At 56.0% G+C, this 16,471-nt stretch overlaps 1 protein-coding gene across 4 annotated transcripts; it reads right to left on the reverse strand.

Annotated features, from left to right (window-relative positions):
- Positions 1-2,213: 2,213 nt before the first annotated feature.
- LRRC32 (leucine rich repeat containing 32) lies at positions 2,214-16,235 on the reverse strand. 4 transcript variants are annotated; one of them, XM_061380927.1, is made up of 3 exons: positions 16,149-16,235; positions 11,430-11,520; positions 2,214-6,324 (listed from the first exon to the last, which is right to left on the reverse strand). In XM_061380927.1, exons 2-3 carry the CDS (start codon positions 11,514-11,516, stop codon positions 4,423-4,425), a joined length of 1,989 nt encoding a protein of 662 aa, XP_061236911.1. In that variant the 5' UTR covers positions 11,517-11,520; positions 16,149-16,235; the 3' UTR covers positions 2,214-4,422. The 4 variants fall into 4 exon arrangements, with proteins under 4 accessions (XP_061236911.1, XP_061236913.1, XP_061236912.1 ...); XM_061380929.1 differs by lacking the exon at positions 16,149-16,235 and adding an exon at positions 15,436-15,771; XM_061380928.1 differs by lacking the exon at positions 16,149-16,235 and adding an exon at positions 15,279-15,771.
- Between the last annotated feature and the right edge of the window lie 236 nt (positions 16,236-16,471).

A 16,471-nucleotide genomic window follows, 5' to 3' on the forward strand; every position in this document is an offset into this window, starting at 1 on the left:
GCTCTGGCACTTGACAGCTGTGGGATCTTGAGTCTCAGCGTCTCTAAAGTGAGGATGACAATTACAGAAATGTTTTTAAAGCATGTTAGAATTCTCTTCGGCCATGTATGTCAAGTGTTCAGTTCAGGCCCCAACCTGGAGGTGCTAATTAAGGGTCAGCTTGGAATAAGAGGTGGGAGGTGGCCAGAGAGAGATGGAGCTGGAGAGTTGCAGGACCTGTGAGCTACTAAAGAGCAAGGGTGCAGAGAGCAGACAGTGGATCCTGGATTCCAGGGAAGGGGATTGAGCCAGCATAGGGAACTGACAGGGTGCAGCAGCTGGTGGGCCGGGGCTGCTGGCCCCCCGCCCTCCCACCTGGCCTGCAAGCCTAGCTCCTACTGGGCCCTGGCCCTGGTGGAGTGCCACAACGGCTCACCGGATCAAGTGAGCCTGGTGGCCTGGCACTGCAGTCTGTCTGTGACAGGGCCTGTGCACTGGCCTCCTCTCTCTTTGGAACTTGCCGGATGCTCTGATGACCTAGTTGGCAGCTGTGTCCATGCTCAGCTGAAAACAGGAATTTCTGCCTTGCTGGGGGTCTTGGCCAGGTGAGCACACTCCTCTGTTTGCCAGGAAAAGAGGTTAGGGGCCTGGAGGCTCCCGCAGAGCCCTGGACTGAGCTCAGTCTGTGCTACTGTCCTCCCGTGGGCCATCAAGGAGCATCTCCTGTGTGCCAGGGCATTGAATCACATAAATGCTCACCCCCCCAGCCCCATCCATGAAATAGGCATTTCAATTTTTCCTTTGGAGAATAGGAGCTGGGAGCAGGAACAGAGAGGTGAGAGGCCATAGCCCAGAGAAGAAGCTGGGCTGGAGAAATCTCCAGGGTACTTGGGGGATGGGGGAGGCAGAGCTGGAGCCTGTGGGAGAGAACGTGGAGAAGAGGTTGGCACCTGCAGAGGGGGTGGTGTCTCACTGTCAGGCAGCTGAGAAGGGGTGATGGAACCACATGAAGATAAGCACAGGGGGCTGCAAAGTGGGAGAGCCCGGGCACCCACTCCCTGTCCTCTAGACTTTGCCTCAGTGCCCCTCACCGGACTCCCACCCACACCCAAGGTGAGGTGGCTCTTGTTGCTTCCCCTAGACCCCACAGCCCACACTCTCACCCTCCAATTCCCTCCTAGGAACCATGAATGCTCTTCTTCTGACCCCTCTTGATTTCTTCCAAGTTCAACCTTGAGCAGCCTGGCTGCTCACTCTCAATCCTCCAGCCCCTGGGAGGTCTTTAACTCTCTAGCTGGGGAGGCCTTTGGGTGTCAAGGTAGCAGGGCTGGATGCTCAGGAAGGTCTGGGGCTGGAGACAGAGATGTGGGCATCGTCAGAGCGATGGGGCAGCCACATCAGTGAGGGTGATGATGTTCCTGGGAGAAGAGTCCTTCTGAGGAAGATGAGCACACCGCGAAGCCCCAAAAGGAGTGGCATCTAGGGTCCTAGATGTCAGGGGAGTGTCCCAAGGGGAAGGTGTGGGTGATTGGGGGATAGAGGCGGGCCCCACAGTGCACGGGTCAGGGAGACATGGTCTGAAAAGCGCAACCTTGGTGACCTCAGCCCTGGGTTGGGGAGATTGCTGGGAGCAGCTGGAAGTGGCTTGGAATAGATTAGGATGGAGGGGAGGGAGGGGAAGCTACTTTACTGAGAAGTTTACCCATGATGTCCGGAAAGGAAGGGGAAAGTGGTTTAAGGGTCTTCGTACTGTTTTTAAGATGGGCAAGACTTGAGCACAGCTGAAATCTGCGAGGAAGACAGAAGCAGAGAGGAGAGGCTGAAGGGAGCGCAAAGTGAGAAAATAAATGAGTGAGAGAGAACAGGACATGCCCAGGACATGCTGCCTCTGGACAGGGTGGGGAGCGGGTATAGAGGAAGCACTCGAATGGAGCTGCAGAGAGAGAGAGGTACTAACAGGCTCCTGCTGGAAGTCACCGTTTTCTTCGCAGGTGGGGAGCGGCGTTTGCCGAGTGTGAGGAGACAGAGGTGTGGCAGGGGCATGATGGTGGCTGAGGCACCAAGGGTCAAGATGGTGAGACCCAGGGCCTCAGTCTCCCACCCAGTGGTCCTCCGCCTGTCTCCCCAGGGGTCTGCCATGAGGCTTCAAAGCCTGGAAGGGAAGTAGAGGAGGGCAGGGTTCCAGTGGATGCAAAGATTCCCAGCAGCAAGGAGGAGGCCGGCAGGCTGCACCATTTCTCCAAAATCATTTTTAATACATTCATGTGGGTTACACAAAGAGCGGGTCCTGAGGCCTGGGTTGTGGCCTGGCTCCCGGGAGGTGAAAGCAGCATCCTGTAGTGTTTTCAAAGATCAGGCGAGAAGGGGCCCACGCCTTGCCCTCAGGCCTGAAGAAGAGTGTTTGTGTGCACTGAGCACCTGTGGTCATGATCCCGAACAGGACTGGACCCACCAGCTGCCCCATTCGCCACCAGGGCCCCCGGCTGGGGCCAGGCCACCAGGCCAGGTTCTGGCCCTGCTCTGCCATGGACTCCCTGAGTCTTTGACCCTCTCTCAGCCTCAGTTTTCTCATCTGTAAAATGGGGTGGACAGAGGGCCATTTTCATCATCTCATACTTTACCGAGCACCATCGTGAGCCTGAGTGCAGGCCAAACACAGTAAGAAGGTGAAGACCATGACACAGAGTCCTGGGCTTGTCCCAGGGCTTCCTTTGTCCCCAGACAGCCCACGATTCCATGGGCTATATCTGCATGGGATTTTTCTATGCATTTTTCTAGGGGGAAAAATTCCCTGCATGACAAGGACCAGAAAGGGAGGTTGGAGCCAGCATCATCTTGTGATGTGACAGCTGAGAGAGAGAAGGAAACTGCCCAGGTCCAACCCCCAAGCCCCCCAACGCTGACTCCCTCAGTGAGGTCTGAAATCTGAATCTACCTTTTTTCACAGGCTCTGTCCTGACTTGAGCAGCTCTGAGCAAGTTCCAGTCTCTTCCTAAGTCTCAGCTGTTCTATCTATGTACCAGGGAGGTTGGACTCAATGGTCTCAAATTCCAGGCTATGTTCAACAGAGGGAGGAGGAGGGAGGGAATTCTAGGGCTAGATGAGAAAAGGAGAGCCCACCTAGTCAGCAAAGGATGGAATAAGAGAAACAGAGGCACAGGAGGAGGAGCGGGCCTGTGGCTGCCCGTCTTCTCTCTGCCCGCCTGGGAGAGAGGAAGGAGAAGAGTGGGTGGGTGTGCCCAGATGCTCCCTGGCCCCGTTCCAGCCATATGGGGCCATTTCCTGTCCATCTTACAGCCTGCAGCCCCTGCAGTGGCCAAGCTCAGGCTCTGGACGCAGGAGGATGTGAGCCTGGAGCTCAGTTCTGGCATTTCTTAGCTGGAGATCCCTGGAGGGAGACTTTCAGAGCCTCTAGTTAAATGGGATAATATACCAACCTCAGAGGGTTGTCATAAAGAGGCAAATGCAGGCTTGGGTTTGTCACTGCTGCCAAGTGTGGTGTAAAACAGAACCAGAAACCTAAGGGTCTCACTCCTGGCTCACTGGCCAGGATGGGGCTGAGCTGGAGCAGCAGGCCCGAGCAGGACCTGGACAGGGAATGGGCGGCGGGGTGGGGTGGGGTGGGGGGGCGCGGCTAGGGCAGTTATCTGGACCCATGTGTGCAACCTGTGGGTGCCAGGTAGGAAAGCGCCTGTGCAGAGCAGGAAACAGACCAGTCCAGTGCTGGGCCAGAGCCCAGGGAGACTGCCTCTTAACCGACCCTGCCAGAGCTGCCACAGCCTGCCTAACAACACTGGATCCAAGCCTTACTCAAGTGGCTCCAGCTTTCTTCCGGTCACAAGCTCTTCATGTTTCAGAGAAGCTGAAAGTCATTATCAGAAGATGTGACAAATAGTCTGCTTGGAAATGTCTCAGACAAATCCTCTTGGTCTTGCCCCTTTCTTGCCCTGGCCCAGCCAGGGAAGGACTATCCACATTCAGCCAGCTGGGGCTGCAGAACTTTGGAGCCCTGGCTTTCACACTCCACGTGGTGACCGCACACTCTGTGACCACCTGCCCACTCAGACTGGGCAATGCTGAGGGAAGGGATGTGTCTCATTCCCCGGCGCCCCCAGTGCCCAGGGCAGGATGTGGCACAAAACAGATGCTTGGCAAAGATCTGTAGATCTGATGGGATCAGCCTTACACTCTGTCACTCCTGAAACTGCCCAACTTGCGGCTTCCACAGCTGGACTACATGATGTGCGGCCTGAGAAGTGGGTCACCTACTGGTGCAGCAGGACACGGGGAAAGGAGCCCTGGGCTGGGACTGAGAGACCGAGGGTCTTGGACCCTGGCTTACTGTGTGATCATGGGTCAGTCCCCACCCTTCTCCATGCCTCTGGCTCCCCCACTGCCCCAGCAGGGTCTCCGGACAGAGCCCGTGTGTGGCCTCCAAACTCTCTAGGCTTTGTACTGTTGGCTGAACTTCTGCCGCCGCACACAGCAGCAGGTGGCCAGCGTGGTGAGCAGGATGGCAGACACCACTGCAAAGGTGAGAATGATGATGAGGTTGATATTCTTGAGACCCCCCTTCTCACAGTCCTCGGGACGCACGTGACTCAAGGACACCTCCTCCTGAGAGCCAAAGCGGCAGATCAGGTCCTGGGTGGCATCCACGTCCACACGGCCCTGGTGCAGCTGGGCCGCCAGCCAGCCATTGCCGCAGCAGCTGAGCGGGTTCCCCTGCAGGTAGAGGCGCCGCAGGCTGTTTTCCAGGCCGCCCATGGCACTGCCCGGAAGGAGGCTGAAGCTGTTGTTCCTCAGATCCAGCACCTCCAGGGACACGGCCTGTGTCCAGGCAGGTAGGCGGCTCAGGCGGTTCTCAGCCAGATTGAGCCGCTTGAGGCAGCTGAAGCAGGGCAGGTCCACCTGCAGGACGGCCAGCCCATTGCCCTGCAGGGCCAGGACCTCCAAGGAGCCCTCCAGGCCCGCCAAGGCCCCTGGGGCCACATCCAGCCCAGGGTTAGAGGAGAGGTCCAGCTCGGCCAGTGGCGTGTGGAGGAAGGCACCTGCCTGCAGTATCTCCATCTCATTGTCCGCCAGGTTCAGGACACGGAGGGAGGAGATACCAGAGAAGGCCACGCAACCCGAGGGTCCAGGTTCAGCTGGGCCCCCGCAGGGGCTGAGCCGGTTCCCCTGCAAGTTAAGCCTCTGCAGACTGGCCAGGCTGGTGAAGGTGTACAGGGGCAGGTCCCGCAGGGCATTGTCCTGTAAAAGCAGCGTCCGCAGGGACCCCAGGGCCCTGGCACCCAGCTCCAGAGTCTCCAGCGCATTGTGGCTGATGTCCAGAAGCGTCAGGCAGGGCAGGGAGCCGGGCTGGGCCTCAAAGGCCCGCAAACAGTTCCGGCTGAGGTTCAGGGAGCGCAGTGAGGTCAGGGGCTCAAGAAAGCCCTCCGGGACGAGCTCAATCTCATTGTAGCTCAAATCCAGATTCAAGAGCTGGGAGAGGGGTTGGGTGCTGGCATTGCGGCTGGGGTTGGAGAGGGGCAAGGATGACCAGCCCTCGGAAGGCGCATGGAGGCCCTCGGCTCCACCCCGGGGTGGCTCCGCAGGGAGCCGGATGAGGTTGTTGGACGCGTTCAGGTAAATGAGTCTCGGGAGTGCGCTCAGGTCGGGAAAGTGGAGCAGTTTGTTCTCCCGCAGGTCGAGCCAGGCGAGCTGGTACTCGGCCCTCGGCTCCGCCGTCTGAAAGGCCTCAATACTGTTGCAGCTCAGATCCAGGACGCGCAGCTGCTGGAGGCTGAAATCGGAGATGCAGGTGAGGGAGTTCCTGGAGAGGTTGAGGTGCACCAGGCGGGGCAAGGCCTCAAAGGCACCGTCTTCGATGTCCATCAGCACGTTGCTGTGAAGGTCCAGCCGCTCCAGCGCGGGTGTGCTCAAGAAGGTGCGGCGGCCCAGGCGCGTCAGGCTGTTCTCCGCCAGTGAGAGAGTGCGCAGGGCGGGCGCCTCCCCCAGCAGCTGCTCCACCAGGCCGCTGTACAGGCTGTTCCCCGACAGGTCCAAGGACGTCAGGTGCGGCAGGGGGCCCAGTCCCCCAGTATTCAGCGCTGTGCCCACCGCCAGGTGGTTGTGGGCCAGGTTGAGGTGCTCCAGGTGGGGCAGGGCCTGGAAGACCCCTGGCTGGAGGAAGCTGATCTCGTTGGCGCTCAGGTCCAGGTGACGAAGTGCCGTGTAGAAGCCCAGGGGCAAGGCCAGGATGCTCCGCAGCTGGTTCCTAGATAAGTTGAGGACCTCGATGTCCCGTGAGAGCACCGAGGGGACCTGGAGCAGGCCACGGCCCTGGCACCAGACCTCCTTGTCCACCTGGGGAGGGTGGGAGGGCAGGGAGAGCAATGGGCATTAGTGCATGCCCTAGGAGGTAGAACCCGACACTCGCCTCTAGGAAGGATGACTTGAGCCCCCACCAGGCTTGGCTAGGACTCTCTTCTGTCCTCCCAGCATGATTCAGGTCCTCCACCCCAGCCTAACCCGCCTAGGTCTGCATGATACCCACCCTGCTCCCTGCCGCTGTCTTTGGTACACGATAGAGCAGTGCTTCCCTGGTGGCTCAGACGGTAAAGTGTCTGACTGCAATGCGGGAGACCCGGGTTCAATCCCTGGGTCAGGAATATCCCCTGGGGGAAGAAATGGTAACCCACTCCAGTACTCTTGCCTGGAGAATTCTATGGACAGAGGAGCCTGGTGGGCTACAGTCCATGGGGTTGCAAAGAGTCGGACACGACTGAGTGACTTCACTTCACAGCAGTGCTGGCATCAGGGAGGGACTCAAGGAAGCTTTGATGGGTAGACCATACAGATGATAGGCAGAAGGAAAAATGTACTAACAAAAAAATTCTGTACTGACTATTATCCTATTTTACAGGAAACTAAGCCACGTATCATTTAGAGTGAGCCAGAGCCAGTGAGGAGCAGGGCCACGCTGGGACCCAGGCCTCCTCGTTCTACATCCCAAGTTCCTTCTATGGACCCACAGAGTTAAACTTACCCAGCTGATGTTAGATTAGAAACCACTTTGGGAGAAATGTTTCCAAAAACAAAAAATGCTCTTTCCACCCTAGTCCTCTGTTTTAATTCTGGTCTCGCACCCTCAGATCTCATTCGAACCCTCACTCCATGGGGCACAACTCTGGTTCCAGAGCCTGCCTTCCTTGCTGACACTCCCTAGATGTGACCTCTTTCCTGCTGCTCCATCTACCCCACCCCACCCCCACCCCATCAGTGGCTTCAGTTCCCATGGTCCAGTCCAGATGGGCCCCCAGAGATGGGGTTGGGGCCGGGAAAAAGATGACCAGAGTCCCAACCCATATTCTTTGTTAACAAGAGCTGATTTTGCTGTGTGAGCTCCATCTGGTTCTGATCCAGAATGTAACTCATCCTTCCCCAATGCCTCTTCAGCATTTTATATTTTATTTCACATTTTCAGACCCATAGTCTCATTGGATTGTCATGGTAGCCTGCCCATCAAACATGATCACCCCTCTTTAAGAAACTCAAGCTAAGAGAGGGGAAGAGAGGGTCTAGGATCACCCAGCTGGTGAGGAACAGAGCTAGTAGCTTTTGAACCCCAGTCTCCTAACAACCGAAGACCCCACTTTTGTCCTCCACCACATGTGCCTTCAGGGGCCAGAATTCTTTCCATGTGAATGCAGTCTCCCTCTGTCATTTCCGGCACACCAGGAACCCCAGCCTTTCCCAGCAAAGGCTCTGACTTCCATAAGCACCCAGCTCAGGCCCACTCCACCCCAGCCTCTCTGTCTTCACTGACCCCTTCTGACGGGTCTGCCAGCCGAATGCCTGGAAACTGTCAGAAACTCCACTCTGACCATGCTGCCCTTGACTTAAACCCCTTCCAGGCAGAGCCAGGACCCTAAGCAGGGCTCAACATTGTTTGTGGTCCCTGCTCATCTTCTCCCAACCCACCCTAGCCCAGCCCACACCTGACCACGGCCCACTGCACCCTCCCACACCCACCTCTCAGCCTCCTTCCCGCTGCTCCATGTGCTGGCTGTGCTCTGCCCAACCAGAGCAGGATCGTGAACTCTGTGTGCTGAGCACCAGGGTCTCCTCCACCCAGGAGACCTCCCTAAATGCTGGGCAGGTCAGGGCCTCCCCTGGGCTCTCACAGTCCCTGTGCTTCCCTTTGTTTCTCCCTGTGACTATCTGTGTGTGGACCGGCTAGAAAGTGAGCTCAGGGCAAAGGGTTTGATTGACTGGATATTTGGACCTGGCCTTTCTGAGCACCAAAAAGTGCTCAGTACATTTTTCAGTAGATGGAAGACATCATCAGCTTAATACAGGTCTGAGGGACTGACTCAATCAAGGGATGATCCATTCATTCAGGGTTTCCCAGATGGCACTAGTGGTAATCAACCCGCCTGCCAATGCAGGAGATAGGGTTTGGTCCCTGGGTTGGGAAGATCTCCTGGAGGAGGAAATGGCAACCCATTTCAGTATTCTTGCCTGGGAAATCCCATGAACAGAGGAGCCTGGCAGGCTACAGTCCGTGTGGTCACAAGAGTCGGACACGACTGAACACGATTCATTTATTCAGACCAGAGTCAAAGACTATTAGAGCACAAAGGGTTCAGCCCACCCCCTTCCCAGATGGGGAGACCAAGCCTAAAGATGGCAGTAACTTGAATGAGGTCACAAATCAGCAGCTGGGCCGACAGGGTAGGAATACAGCCTGGGTGTTCCCTGCCTGGCCCAGCTCTCAGCTTCCTCCCAAGAGCCCAAGGTAGGGGGAGGGATGCGAGGAGGAACCGGCTGTCTTCCATCAGGCATGTGTGACTCTTCCAAGTCCACACGGCACAGTGACCGGCATTACTCAGAGGCCCAGGGACAACCCCTGCCATTGGGGCCCAGTGCAAAGTAGCATCCTCATACTCTAGCCACCTTGCCAGACCTGCCTGGCTCCTTGTTCCCTCCTCCCTCACAACTTCTCTGCCAGCTGGGGCTACTGGGCATAGACTCCTCATCCATATTCTCAGCTCCCTGAACCATCCTGATTAAAGAAGAAACAACAAAATGAACACAGACATAACATGTGTTGTGTGGGGTGGGGAGCGCTTACCCCATGTATAAGCCCAGCTCCATTTCACCTCTGGATACTCAAAGGTCCTCTGTGGCACCAGCCCCTGAGAGTTGAGCCAGGACACGAAGCTGGCCCAGTCCAGCACCCAATCCTGCTTTCTGCCCAGTGCCCAGAACCCCTGTCACAGAGGCCCAGAGGGGACCGCCACGAGGCAGGACTGCTCAGCTCTCCAGTTCAGTCCAGGAAGGAGCTTGAAGGCCAGGGCAGCTCTCAGGACACCATTTGTGAGGCACCCACTGCTCCCTGATCTCCGAGCCCCCAGCATGAGTGACTTATGTGGGAAGGGATCTTGGGAGTGTCCACCCTTAGTCAGGTTCTGAGCTTCCCCTGATGACCCCCTATCCACTCTCTCTGATGTGCCAGGATGCCATTGCCCAGGTTTTTTTTTTTTTTTTTTTAGGAGGGAAGAGGGTGCCACTCAACCCCATCATACTATCTGCACACAGAAGGGAAGCAGAGCAGGGAGAGTCACCCGGCAGTGGACACCATGAACTTGGGAGGGAGGGGTCCAAATCTGTTACTTCCTGTCTGTATGACCTTGGGGGTCACATCTTTTCTCTCAGCCTAAGTTTCCTCAGCTGAAAAGAGAAGTTCTGGGCAGGACAAAATGAGAGATGGTCCTTAGTGTAGAGCAGGCCCCTTGCTAGCCCTCGGCATGTGGCCATTTCTTTTTACTACTGAAAAGCATCATAATGCCTTCTGTGGGAGTTCAGAAAGTCCATTCCTGCCTGTTACCTCCTTTGTCCCAAATCCAAAGCTCACCCAGTTCCCTTCTGCCTGTTGCGTGGCCCAGGCCCTTCCTCCCTCCCTCTGAGCTTTGTGCCCCAGGAAGGATGTGGGGCTGCATGTGGTGATGTCTGAGTCCTTCTCTGCCCATTATTCTGGATTCTGGGAACCCTGGAAGGGCTCCAAGGAGCACGAGTGAGGTGGCCACAGCAGACACTGCAAACCCCAGGGAAGTGCTGCTGGCCCTGGCTGCTAGCACATGTACCTCCCAAAGCAGCTGCCCACCCTGTGTCACTAGGGCTTCCCCAGTGGCTCAGCAGTAAAGAATCTTCCTGCAATGCAGGAGATGCAAGTTCGGTCCCTTGGTTGGGAAGATCCCCTGGAGAAAGGAAATGGCAGCCCATTCCACTATTCTTGCCTGGGAAAATCCCAATCCACGGGGTCACAAAAGAGTCAGACACGACTGGGTGACTAAAACACCACCAACTCTGTGTCATGAGCTCCCAGTCCCAGGTCCAAATGAGGCTACTGGAGGGCCTGTCCCTTCCCCAGCCCAAGCTCTGGCCTTGACCTCAGTGACTGTCCAGCTGTCCAGTTAGACTAGATAAGCTCTTTTCTCTGTATCCCACAGGGTCACAGTAACCTCAGAGCGTTTCCCAGACTCTAGGAAAATGGGACAAAATGGATCAAACCTTGTCACTACCCTTGAGGAACTCTTGGTCTGGTAGCTGAGTCAGCCGTGGACCCATTTACCAACTACCCCATGTGCTCAGTGTTGAGAAGGAGGGAGGCTTAGGACTGTGGGAGCCCAGAAGAGAGATGGCCTGGGAGGGGTCAGGGAAAGCTTCTTGGAGAAGGCGGCATTTGACCTGGGCAGTACTAAGTGAGAGGCATCACAGCAGGAATACGGCAGTTGGGCTCAAGTTAAGGAGCCCAGTTAGGGAGGGGATTTGTCCCCAGGAGGGGCCCAGGACAGAAGAGCCTTTCCCAGCTGCCCACCCCAGGTTCCCCACACATATACATGTTCTTCAGGGCATCACATGTGGCACTAGTAGTAAAGAACCTGGCTGCCAATGCAGGAGTTGTAAGAGATGTGGGTTCGATCCCTGGGTTGGGAAGATCTCCAGGAAGAAGGCATGGCAACCCACTCCGGTATTCTTGCCTGGAGAATCCCCATGGACAGAGGAGCCTGGTCCTACAGTCCATGGGGTCACAAAAAGTTGGACACGGCTGAAGTGACTTAGCACTCACGCACACATATTCTTCAGCAACCAGCTGGACCCACTGACCTGTGGGGATGGCCTGAGGAAATAGAGTCCCTACTGAAGTGAATGACCTCGGACAAGGCTAACTTCTCCAAGCCGGTTTCCAATTCTCTAAAACTGGAATGATTATACTTACCTGGCAGGATTAATAGTAAACAGGGCATTTAGACATTCTAGTAGGTGCTCAGTAAATGCGAGCTTTAATGGCATTAAGTGGATCCCCTTTCCTCTTCTGAGCCCTCTAGCCTCTGGCTTCTGGGCCAGTAGGACCCCCGGGGGCAGGGGATATGAGGAACTCTCCCTGATGAGGCAGAGCGTCTTACCTTCCTACAGGGCACCTTGTCTCGGTGTTGGGAGGTAGCCAGGCCCAGGGTCAGCACGGCCAGAAGCAGCAGAATCTGGTGGCTCATGGCTCTGCAGAGGGCAGGAAGAAAGGGGAAGATGGTAAGACTGCAGGCTCCTTCCCACCGCGGGCTCCCACTGCCCTCTCCTGTCTGCAGCTGCCCTCAGGGAACCCCAGACCACAGCGGGAGCTGGACTGAAGGTGCTGTGAACAGGGCCCTTGTGAAGGTGGTGGGAAACAGGGCTGCAGCCCATCACAAACGGCCTTCAGTGCCAGATGGAGGGGCTAAGCCATTACCTTGGATAGGAGTTTTTAAGCAGTGGGTGACACGGTCAGATTTGGGCTTCAAAAGGCCCCATCAGGCAGAAGACAGCATGGAGGAGGTGAGCAGGAGGCAGACAGGCCTCAAGGGCTGCCCTGGGCCAAGCTCAGGACTCCAGGTCCACACAGGCCACAAGCAGGCCCCCCATCTGAGCTCAAGTTCCAAACGGAATTCCTCAATCCCCCCACCCGCAGAACTTTATTTTGCCCTTTCTCTTTTGATTTTCTGATCCCCGAGTCCCTGCCATTGTTTGAAGGCTGGGCCTGGAGCCTTGACAGGAAGCCCCGCCAGGAGGCCTGCCCTGCCCCCAGCACTGTGGCCCGTGGACTTCCCCAGGAACAGGCTGCCAGGCCCTTAACTTTCACTGAAGCCACTGCCTGCACAGTGGGACACCCAGGCCTGCTGGGCCAGCCCTTCTCTCATGAGCAGCCTGGTTGAGGTTGAGGGCGACCACAAAGCCCCCAGACGGGTCGCATCCCAGTGCTGCTAGGGGCTCATTCACTGAGAACCTGGGCCAAGTGCTGGCAACACACAGCTCAGTCGGTCAGTTTCATTCATTCAGTCATTCATTCACCCACATCTTACTGAATGCCTCTTCATGTCTGGCTCTGTACTGGGAACTGGGGACACAGATAAAGGCCCAGAAGTGACCATAATATAAATACCTACAAAACATTAACAAGGAGAGACATAATGCTCTCCAAGAGCACTGGACTCAGAGTCACCCACACCAGACTGCTTCCTCTGTCTCCTCCACTTACCTGCTGTGTGACTTTGTACAAGTCACTTCACCTCTCTGAGCCTCAGTTTCCTCTTCTGAGGCTAATGCCAACCTCGCCAAGTTTTGTTAAAGATCAAATGAGACATATTCTATGAAAGTGTCGCACACAGAGCTCTCATGTACTAGGCACTCTTCTCCACACTTTACAGCTATGAACTCATTTACTCCTTCCAATAATTCAGTGACTTGGTTTTATGATCACCATTCCCACTGTGCAGACAGGAAAATGGAGGCTCAGAGAAATTAAGCAACATGCCCAAGGTCACACAACTAACAAGGGACAGACCCAGGAAGGTGGGCTTCTGGATCTGTGCCCTTAACCTCTAGCTATAAGGTCTCCTGCAGGTGCTCAATCAGTAAGTGCTGAATTGTGAATCTGAGGGATGCTTTAGAAGATGCATTTATAGAACCTTTATGGGCTGAGTCCTTACTGTTAGAACCTGTTAAACATCCTTGCTATGATTTGTAAATGAAGGCGGGTGCTCTGAGGTCCTTCCTTGTTCAGATAGGCAAAGAACGCAGTGGTGTCTTTTAAGCCCTGTTCCCTGGGTTCCCCCGGGGCCATGGGCCCCCTGCCCCACAGCTGTTCTTCCTCTCACCTGCGTTACAGGTTGGGCTTTTACAGGAAATTCTGTTCTGCTGTTTAAAAAGCAGAACATCACCACCCTTTCGAAAGCCAGTATACTCAGAATTGAGTGGAAACCCCTCAGCAGGCCTTCGAGGCCCTTGCGGAGCGTGCCTGCCTCGCCAACTCTTCCCTCCAGCTTCATTTCTCACTGTCCCTTCTCCTATTCTGTGTTCTGAAAGCCTCAAATTCCCTTCAGTTCTCTAAGCATCTTTTCACTGCCCCTAACCTTCACTTCCTCCCCTCTATTGTGCTGAATACCTCCTCATTCTTTGGGTCTCAGCCTAGATGTTACCTCCTCCGAGAAGCCCTCTCTGGTTCTCCGAGTCTGGGCTCTATATTGGTGCCAAGCGTCCCATCAGCCCCTGGTTCCCTTCCCTTTGCCCCCTCCCCCATCACCATGGGCCGCGTCCCCAGGGCAAAGGGGCCTTACTCTCCACTGGGCCCCATCTCACACTGTGCAGGTCGGGGAAGGCAGTGAGAATCGGCACGCGGTGGCGCCTCGCTGACATGGTGACGCTGAAGAAAGCAGTTTCTCTCCTGGACTCTCTCTTTACCTCCCTGCCACACTCCCTCCCCTCATCAGCAGGTTCTGTCTGCTCTTCCTAAAAAACCAGATTCTGGATCTGCCCACCGCCCCACAGACTGAGGCACCACCACGACCCTGGGCCTCGATCCCAGCAACACCTTGTTTCCACCTTGATCTCTTGCAGTCTGCCCTAAACATAGTAGCCTGAGTGATGTCTTTAAATCATGTATCAGACCATGAATCTCACTGCTTGAAAACCTCCCATAAAATTCAGATGTACACAACCTCCTCTCTAACTCCATCTACCATTTGCCCTTTCCTCACCGACTCCTAGCTTTCTCGCCATTCCTCAAGCAAGTGCCCTCCTGCCTCAGGGCCTTTGCCCTGCTTGCTCCCTCCACCTCCCCAGATCTGCATATGTTTTACTGTTTTCCTCAGTTTGGTTGTTTCCTAATATTTATTCCTTATTCTGAGAACAGGGGTCTAATAAGCAGTACTCACTAAAGATCTATTGAATAAACAGAAAAGTGAGGAGTAGCAGTCCACTGCTAAGGGCTGAGTGGTAAGGATAAGGTAAGGATCTTACCTTATCAAGGTAAGGATAAGAGAGGACCTGGGTTAGTTCTGAACCTTCTCAAAGGGGCTCTTGTTTCCTGTTCCCCTGCCAAATCCCATCCTATCTCCCAGGTGGGCAGCTGAACATCCAGGGGGGCCCTTCCCTGCAGCACGTGGAACTCTGCCCTGCCATCCAAAGGAGAGGGGCCCCTTGATGGTGGGCACCCTTCAGCAGTGCCCAGACAGTGTGTAGAATTTGAGGGCTACTCACTCTCAAAAGGGAGGACTGGGTTCACTGAGACCCAGGCTCCCATCCTGACTCTACTCCTCACCAGCCCTGTGCCCTGGGGCACGTCCCTTCACCTTTCAGGGTCTCCATGTCCCATCTGTAGAGCAAGTAGCCTGGTTCCTGTTTTGCCACTGTTTGCCTCCAGTGGTTGTGATGATCAAGCATAGAACGGCCGTGAAGGTACCCTGGACACATACTGTCTTTCCCAGCAGGGATAAACTCGCAGGGCTGAGCAGCCCAGGCGAGGCAAGGAGTGCTCAAGAGGAAAGCCCCCGGCCTGCAGACAAGTGGCCCAGGGAAGAGGAGGCAAAAAAACATCTTAGGACTCTGGGAGGAGAAGTGCCAAAAAAATGTGTAGGTGTGTGTGAAAGTGTGTGTGTGTGTATGTGTGAGAGAGGGAGAGAGAGAGATGAGGTGGAGGGGCACTACTAATATTAAGCCCATCTCTAGTGTTTAAGGATGTTAGATACTCTTCTTAGCACTTGACATATATCATTTCATTTAATTCTCACAACAACCCAGTGAATCAGTTACTATAATTTCCATTTTACATATGAGAACACTGAGACTCAGAAAGGTGAAGTGACTTACCCCAGAGTTACCCAGCTCATAAGTGTTTTGGGATTTAGCCCAGATCTGTGTGTTGTGTTTTTTCCAGCAGGTGCTGAGCTGCCTGCCTCCTAGAGAATTTGCCCACGAGGAGAACCAGGCTCAGGGAGATGACTTACCCAAGGTCACATAGGCAGTTAATGGCAAAGTCGAGATCAGAATCCAGTCTGTCTGCCTCCTAAAGCAAGTGTTTCCACAACACTAAGCCAAGATCTCCTTTCTAATCCACTCCACACATCCCCCAACCCCAACACACACAGCAGCAGACAGGCTCACAGTGCCGGGCTTCGGGGTGCTCCTCTCCCTCCTCTCAGCCTGGATCACGGGCAGAGTCGGGTCCTGGGAGAGCTGCTGTAGATGTTCCCAGCCAGCAGTGAATCACTAAGGGCAAGCCCCGTTCTGGAGACATGTGCAGCCCACGGGGGAATTAGACCTTAACCCAAAGGAATGTGTCTGTGATGGCGGAATTTCAGGCAGCTGAGGGTGGGGGTGGGGGTCCCTCACGTCCTACCACCCATTAAGAGGGCTGGCTGAGGAAACCCTAGGAGAGAGGTGGGTGCCTCACCCTCTGCACCCCTAGAGATGGGCAGGCTATCTGGTGCGGTGGGATGCGAAGACCCGCCCCCAGCCCCCGCCCCCTCGCCAGGGTTAGAGGGCAGTAGGAGACCAGAGACAAATCCTAAACGGCCCTTGACTAGCTTGTGTGTTCCCTGGGCAAGTGCCGGCCTTTCTGCGGTTGTTTTCCCATCTGTCAAATGGGAACGCCGGCCTCGCCCTGCCCTTCGCAGGAAAGATCCGCTGAGCTAGGAGCCTGGAGCCGAGGCAGGGTCAACCCTGGCCCCGCGCACAAAGTATTGGAGGGGGATTGTTGAGGATCAGTTTCTCGATGAACCAGCCCCAGCTCAGCTCCGCGCCGGGTGCTCGAGAGGGGCTCGGGACCGCCAGTTCCCCGAGGGGCCGGCCAGCCTCGCCCGCTGGGCGGCTCCTACCTGGCTCAGCGCGGCCGCCGCTCCTCTCCCGGGCAGCCCCGGCACATTTTGCGCAAACCTGCCCTCCCCGTCCCACCCCGCGCCAGACCCCGGGGTCACGGCCCGAGGAGGCGCACGGCCGCTCCACCGCCCCACGGGAGCCCGACCCACGAGAGGGCGACCGGGGCTCCAATTTAAATACCTCTCCCGCCGACCCGCCCCACCACGCCCCCCCCTGGGCCCGGCCGCGGGGTCCTAGCGCCCGGCCGGCGCGCCCCCGCGTGACTCGGTTTATCCGGAACCCGCGAGGGGAGGAAGCATTTTCTCGCGGCCGAAACCGCGAG

This window comes from Bos javanicus, chromosome 15 (genome assembly GCF_032452875.1).
Source record: "Bos javanicus breed banteng chromosome 15, ARS-OSU_banteng_1.0, whole genome shotgun sequence".
Lineage (NCBI taxonomy): Eukaryota > Metazoa > Chordata > Mammalia > Artiodactyla > Bovidae > Bos > Bos javanicus.